We start from the raw sequence: 8,023 nt of genomic DNA, 5'->3' as shown, positions 1-8,023 counted from the left end.
CATTTTTTATTGAATATGAATTTTGTTATGAATAGAAATTAGCATTTCAAACAAATGATAATTTTGACTAAATATTTTTTAGGCTCTGATGATACAGTGTAGTGCTCTAAAGAACTTTGAGATCAGGTCTCAAAACAAACAAAGAACACACATTGCCTTTTTCATATTTCTGTATGCGGCTTCTCATCACCTCTAAAGTGTTTACCACATATGGAGTTAGGGGAGGAAGCTATCTGATTACTGATAACACACCCGTTTTTTTTGACAATTTATGAAATCATTAACTCTACAGGTACCAAATTCACACTGGGCTTCAGCACTCCATCATCCGGCCCCGCCAGCCCAACTGCCTGCCCTTTGACCAGGTTACCCTGCCCCAGCGGTTGCAGGAGCTCGGCTACTCCACCCACATGGTCGGCAAGTGGCACCTAGGCTTCTACAAGAAGGAGTGTTTGCCCACTCGCCGTGGCTTCAACACATACTTTGGCTCTTTAACAGGCAGTGTGAACTATTATACCTATAACTCCTGTGATGGCCCTGCCCTGTGTGGCTTTGACCTCCATGAGGGGGAGTCGGTTGCCTGGGGTCAAATGGGCAAGTACTCCACCCATCTGTACACGCAGAGAGTCCGCAAGATCCTGGCAACCCATGATCCTCAGTCCCAGCCGTTGTTCATCTTCCTCTCCTTTCAAGCAGTTCACACGCCCCTTCAGTCTCCACGTGAGTACATCTACCCATACCGTGGGTTGGGGAATGTAGCACGCAGAAAGTATGCTGCCATGGTCTCGGCTGTAGATGAGGCAGTTCGTAATATAACATATGCTCTCCGCAAGTATGGCTACTACCAGAACAGCATCATCATCTTCTCTACTGACAACGGTGGCCAGCCTTTGTCTGGTGGCAGTAACTGGCCACTCCGAGGACGTAAAGGCACTTACTGGGAAGGCGGTGTACGGGGTCTGGGGTTTGTCCACAGCCCTCTGTTGAGGAAAAAGAGGAGGGTGAGTAAAGCCCTGGTGCACATCACGGACTGGTACCCTACACTGGTGGGACTAGCAGGTGGCAATGAGTCACTGACTGAGGGGGTAGATGGATATAATGTTTGGGAAGCCATTAGTGATGGCAAAGAGTCACCCAGATTGGAAATTCTCCACAACATTGACCCTCTCTATAACCACGCACACAGTGGCTCCCTGCAGAATGGATATGGGATTTGGAACACAGCCATACAGGCCTCCATACGAGTTGGAGACTGGAAACTCCTCACAGGAGATCCTGGTTATGGAGACTGGATCCCACCACAGATGCTTCCAGGTTTCCCTGGTGACTGGTGGAACTTAGAGCGCCACACTGCACCCTGGAAATCACTGTGGCTGTTCAACATCTCTGGAGACCCCTACGAACGCTTTGACCTTTCTGAGCAGAGACCAGACGTTGTCAAAGAGCTTTTAGCCAGGCTGGTGTACTACAACCGCACTGCAGTGCCAGTAAGGTACCCATCAGAGGACCCCCGGTCAAACCCCCTCCTGAATGGAGGTGCCTGGGTCCCCTGGGTGGGAGATGAGGAGGAGGACAGCTGGTTCCGTGTTTACCAGAAAAAGAACAAGGACTGGAAGAAGAGGCTGTCCAAAAGTAGATCATTTTTCTGGAGACTCAACAAGAGGATTATGTCCAACAGGATATAGAAAGGAAAGAGCAGGCAGTGACTTCAGCTGCAGGTGTATGTTGAGAACAAGTGAATGATTTAAAAAGTTCAGTCTTAAGTAGTATTCATTATTCAGATGGTTATTCATCCATTTGAATTAAAATGTGTTCATCCCTAAACTGAACACTATAAAAGATAAAAAATGTGAACTGATTTCATTTTATAAGGTTTTACAGGTACTGTATGTAAGTAAATGTATTTTATTAGTAAACAGATGTAGTATTTCACAAGAATGTCAAGGTGACAAGGAGAAATCATCTGCAACTGTCAGGTTTGCTCGGCCGCTCTGGCCTCCCTCACCTTTCCTACTGTCTCTTGCCCATAAACACTAATCACGTTCACCTGTTCCTCACTCCCTTATCACCAGCTGCACTTGATTAGGTCACTCACTATATTACCCGGTTTCACTCCTCAGTCACTTGCCAGTTCGTTCTAGTCTCTAGGCCATTTTTTTTCTCCGTGCTCTTTTGTTGTTTTGTATGTATTTATCCCCTAGCCAGCTACTGTTTTGTGTTCCCCCCATGGACTGTTCCTCTGGACCGTGGCTCCAGTCTCCCCTCCCAGGCAGGTCAATGCTCAGTCGCCTATCTGTTCTACTATTGTCATCATCTCTCTGTCTCTACCTTCAGTAACCACCATCACCACCGACCAGCCCAGGAGTGACCCAGCCTACACAGCTTGGCCCAGCTCTTCATCTCCTCGCCTCCTACTGTTGGTCAACACCCGGTTACTACTCATCGACAGGACTACGTACTATTTCCCTCTGTGCATTTCTCCTCATCACTGTACATAATAAATCACTGCTTGCATCGAAGTCTGCTACCTGGGTCTGCGAAAGGCACATAACAGCAACCATGTGTAACTATGATTAATATAAATGATGACTACCTTTGTATCAATGTGAACTAAGTTGCAAGGTTTATTTCTTTCATGCAAACTCATTCTCAATTTCTACAAATTATTTATTTACACATTATGAAATAGAGAAATATTAGAGAAACATTAGTTTTTTGAAAAAAGTAATTACTGGGTCCATTTGCTTATACCAAGCATCCTTTAGTATTTGTCATAATTCAGTTTAATGATGTGTTTCTTCTTCCTTTCCTTGTGTTACAGTGGTAAAATCCTATTAGCAGACAAGATTTTCAATAAGCCTGAGTGTGTTTGATGAAAGCATACTTAATTTACCTGTTTGTCATCAATGAGAACTTGAAAAAAGATTATTACTGTCAAAGAGTTGGTAAAAAGACACAAAGAGATTTAGCTTGTGACTTTGCAATTACTGATGGCAAATTCAGCTCTGCCTCATTTCATGGTGACACATTACCTAATAACATGACAAACTACTATGTCATGTTACTATGTCTACTGCACAGCGCAGTGCTCCACTTTGTCAAGTCTCAGTACTGTTTTCTGTTCCTGTCTAACTCAATCTTTTCTCTCTTTAAATATATATTTAAATATATTAATGTCCATTTTTTTTCAGTACAAATTTTTCATTGCCAATGCTTGCTTTTTCAGTTACGGTTTTGTTTTCAATGGCAGGCTTAATTTTTCAGTGCATGCAAGATGTGAAAGAAGTGGTGGTGTTCAATTTGATGAGAAGTGGGGGGGGAGGAGCAACATGCTAAATGTAGAGGAGAGAAACGGAATCTATTATTTGGATCAACTGGTGCTGACAAGTTCTAGTTTGGAGTGGCAGCAGTCAGTGGAGCTACTGGTAAACAGACCTGTGGTAAGTAGCGATTTATAGTTTAAACGTTTTAGAGCTCCTATTAAAACATTCGCACAGGACTAAAATAAAAGTGTGTTTAAAACATGCAGAGAAATTACAATCTAGAAAAATCTTCAAGTAGTGGTGCATCTATAGTAGCAGTATCTGTGCAGGGAGGGAGGGGGGGGGCGGGGTTAGTTTAATTTTTTGCTACTTCCTTGTTTTTTAGTTTTATCAGAAATTCCAGAACACCAGTTACTGTGATTATAGTCTATGGCACAAACCTACAACATGTCTGGTGCTATATTTACTGCTGTATGCTTCAGTTTAAATTCAAATCTCACACTAATTTGTAGTTTTATAGAGAATGTGACAAAAGAAATGTATGTCCGTGCAAATTCTCAGTTATCCGGGTCGTAATATGCTGAAAAAACTTAGAAGGCATCTGGACGTAGTTTTAGGTAGAAGACGTTTCACCTCTCATCCAAGAGGCTTCATCAGTTCTGCCTGACTGACAGGTGGAGGTGGACTGCTGGGGTTGGCCCTCCTGTGTTTTGTTTCCCCAGTGTATAGGTCATTACATTCCTTGACTACATTCAAAAACAGGTAATGACTCTTACCAATACCCTTATTTTGAAAATCAAATATATCCTTGTTCACTTCAGGTTCTTGTGTTGTGTAGCTGTCTGGCTCAGTGTGACAAGTCTGGGCACTGTTTGTCTCCTGCAGTCATGAACACATGCATGAATGCACCTTGTAATTCTTACTTCTATTTTTGAGCAGACCAACAGGAAGTAGCTGATTCTTATAACAAAACAAAAATCAAAAGTGTCACAGCAACAGTGGTTGAAACATGCCAGTCACAGTGCTAATGCATTTAGCTGAGATGAAATTCAGCTTTTAACTGAACATATCACATATTGTAGATATTTCCTGAGATCACCTCACTACAGCATTCTGATAGAGGCTTGTGTTTGAAGATGTGAAACAGTTGATGCCATTTCCTGCCTTGCACCTCCTGTGCCCACCCACTTGCTGTTTCATATCCCCAGAGTGGAACTACTTTTAGTCTGAGGATCCCCAGACTAGATTTATGTCAGTAGTTTTGTTGGTGTTTAGTTCAAAATCTCTTTGGATTTTCTTTTAGGTAGAACCTTATTCTGGATGACAGACGGGTATGGATCAAGTTCTAATTCTTCTTGTGATGTTAGCAGGTGGAACGCATGGTAAGATGCTCATCATCAAAGAACAAGATGAAACACTTTGCAGAACCACTGAAACAGCGTGTAAACAATGTTTTAAGCTGATTTACATCTTTTTGAAAATATCTTTCCCAGCTCTCTTTTCAGTTGCTGAGACTAAATGTAATGCCACCCAGAACACATCCTGCTCTGTTCCCTTTGGAGGATCTGTATATATCCAAGTCATGACCAGTGTTGGCAATAATCATCAGGTGTGGTTTAAAAAAGGGTCCACAAGTGTCGTCACCTTTAGGTCAAAAAAGGTGATTATAGCAGAGGACTTCAGAAACAGAACAGAGTTTTTCATCACCAATGGCACAGTCAAGATCACGAATGTGGAGAAGAATGATGCAGGTCATTACGTTGTAGAGATCTATGATCCAAATGGGGTTTTGATCAGAAGGATTCATATTCAACTGCATGTTCTAAGTAAGTATAGGTGTGGTCCAATAACAGGAACTGGCTGTGGTTTAACTGAAGCTTTCAGGGATTGTCATCTTGTGTGTTCGTCTCTTTTTTCCTGCATCTTGCAAGGAAATTAAAGCTTGCAAAACATTTCAAACATATTTAAGTGAACTCAAAGTAAACACAGAATGTAGTTCTCTGAATATATCTGTGGCTGTTGTAGTGAAATGAAACTACACTGATAGACAACTAAGATTTAATGTTCCTGTGTTTATTATTAAGAAGGGGGATTTGTTCTGTCAACAGAATTTTCATCTCACCAAACTTCTTCAATCTGCAGAGACATTACCACCAAATCTATCTATATAACCATTAGCTGATCAGTCTTTATGTAAACATCCCTGAGTGACAATTGAACTATAGCAACTGTTGTAGATTTCAAATTAAAGTTTAGATGTTTTAATCTGTCTTAGTGTAGGTTCAAGTGTTGGCTTCATGTCTGCTGGATGGAGCTCCTTAATACTTGATTCTAGATTTGTTTATGGAGACCTTAACTGCAGCTGGAGTCTAGCTTTACTGTATGATGGCAGTTGATAAAAACTGGAAAGTGGGACTCTTGTTGTTGTATTTATATATCTTATGCAGCTCACTACAACATCAACAGGGATTTCAAAGAGGACTTCTTTCTTTCTGATCAGTCATCATACACATAGTTCATATGCTTATTGTATAATTACCAATGTGGTCATTTCTCCCTAGGACATATGTCTCTCACCCTGACCCTGATCATAGCGGGCTCTGCAGCGGGCGCTCTACTGATACTGGTTTTGTTATTTGTGTGCATACGGCGTAGGAAGTCAGGTAAGACTGCATGTAATCAAAAGAAAGGCAATGACAGCATTTCATTCAGTACCATGTTCTTCTTTAAGTTGTAAATGATTTAGTTTTATTGTCTCTCCTCTGCAGGCTCAGTTAAATAACTGAGAGCAAACCCCTACCTTCATTATGAGTGAGACTTACTGAACTCATCTGAGGACCATTCTCAGGAGTGGATACTGAACTAGACAGCAAACAAAGGAGCTGGAAAAGACTGGAGTTTTCTTTTTCTATTTTGAATTAGAACCTAAAAAGATTATTTAAACCATGATATACAATTAGATATATTAGATATTAATATTTAAAGCTACAGTATGTAACTTTTTCAACTATTTTTATTGTAGAAATCTGTTCCAAAGCAGAGAGGTGCTGCCGAAGCCTCCAGTGACCCAGACTCTGAACAGTTTTGGCAGCAGTGCAGAAATATTAGCTTTTAAAAGTTGTTTAATGGGATTGACCTCTCTAACCAGTCAGACATTTTCAGTTATTTCTGCTTTATCAGTACGTTTTGTTGGATTCTCATTTCTTGTAATTTCATAACAACAAATATTTGAAGAGCTGTAGCAGATGGTAGCAAGGCAGGGAGAGGCAGTGCTGGGCGGAGCAGAGTGGATTGAGTTGGAGTTTAATGCTAAGCTACTTTAAGTTAAATACTGTAGCTTTAATATATTTCAATAAAATTATGTCATGGTTAAGCACCATTTTTTAAAACTGCATATTCACTTGTTTTCAGCCTGGACATAACAAACATATTTACAGAGACTGTTATTTTTAAATACCAAAGATACATAGTTCTCTGTGTATATAAAATGGTGCAAAGTCAAAAGTTTATGAAAATGAAATCTTAAACCTCGTGTGTCTAGGATTGCTATCTTTTATGTCCACATGTTACTTTGTCTAAATAAAATGCTTTTATTATAAGTAACTGGACTGTATGTGCATCAATTTAAATTTGGATTAAGTGGCAGAATATAACTGACAGGATAAATAAAAGAGAATATCTGTGTGGTTGTTGAAAGTTTTACTTACAGTGTGTCAGTTCCTTCATAACATTGTCTTTCCTCATGTTGTATGATGAAACTTTACACAACCGTTTCACAACCTGTGGTGAAACTATAGTTTCCCGCACCCTCCTAAGAACACTTTGTTTTTTATGGCACTTTCTTTTAAGTCCATATCCATTAGTTGTGGTACATAAAATCAAAGACAAAAACCAAAAAATGTTAAAACATAGAATCATGTATTAAAGCATAGCTGTGGACAGTTTCAATATCCAGGTGCACTGTTTTCAACATGCAATAAATAAGGAACTGAGGTGACCAGTTTGGTGTAATATTGGAAAACACGAGACTGTGTGTGCCTGAGAACGTGGTTTGAGGTTTGTCAGCTTTTAGCATTGATAAGTAAAACAAGTAAAACCTCGTGATAAGACTTGACTGTGTTAAACTGGCTGGAAATCATTTTCACCAAATATAGAAGACCATCCTCTGCTGCCCATCAGCCACACTGCTAATTGCCCTGAAAACTGCACAGATCCGGTTTAACACAGTCAAGTTTCATTGGATTATGTTGAGGCTATGTAACATGTTGATGATGGTCTGAGGGCTGACATCGCTAATGAAGTTCTTTGACAAAGCTTTTGGCTCAACACACCTGTCTATAGCACTTTCTGCTTTGCAAGAACTTTTTAGTAATTAAAGCTGTGTAACTTCAATTTGAAAACAAAAAATATAACAATTTTTGAGCATTTGGGTGGAATTTATCTTTGCCTGCCAGGTACAAGGACAGATCACATGAAAACTTGTTTCACTTCTTCTATATCAGTAACCAGCCAATACTGACCTCTGCTTCTGCTTTCCACTCTCAGCTGTTCTATTAAAACAATACACTAGTTGGTCAGAGGTGTCACACCTTCTAATCTATAGCCAACAGGAAACATTTCAGGCCGCTCATCTTAAGATATGCGTGTCTGCTTTTAGACACGTCTGCCTGAAAGCTGCATTCGGGTCAACAGAAGCAAACAGTGAGAAGACATGGAAGTGGTGATTGGACTGTTGGTGATACTACTGAGGGGCAGCCACG

At 40.4% G+C, this 8,023-nt stretch overlaps 1 protein-coding gene across 2 annotated transcripts in view; it reads left to right on the top strand.

Annotated features, from left to right (window-relative positions):
* LOC109974287 (arylsulfatase I-like) overlaps positions 1-1,685 on the top strand; it is a 4,160-nt gene extending 2,475 nt beyond the window's left edge. For both annotated transcript variants that reach the window (XM_020624419.1, XM_020624418.1), the window contains one exon: positions 293-1,685. In XM_020624419.1, the coding sequence (XP_020480075.1) occupies positions 293-1,685 (1,393 nt within the window). The remainder of the gene's footprint in view (positions 1-292) is intronic.
* Positions 1,686-8,023: the final 6,338 nt, after the last annotated feature.

Source organism: Monopterus albus, unplaced genomic scaffold (assembly GCF_001952655.1).
Source record: "Monopterus albus unplaced genomic scaffold, M_albus_1.0 scaffold327.1, whole genome shotgun sequence".
Lineage (NCBI taxonomy): Eukaryota > Metazoa > Chordata > Actinopteri > Synbranchiformes > Synbranchidae > Monopterus > Monopterus albus.
This window is presented reverse-complemented; position numbering and strand designations above follow the sequence as displayed.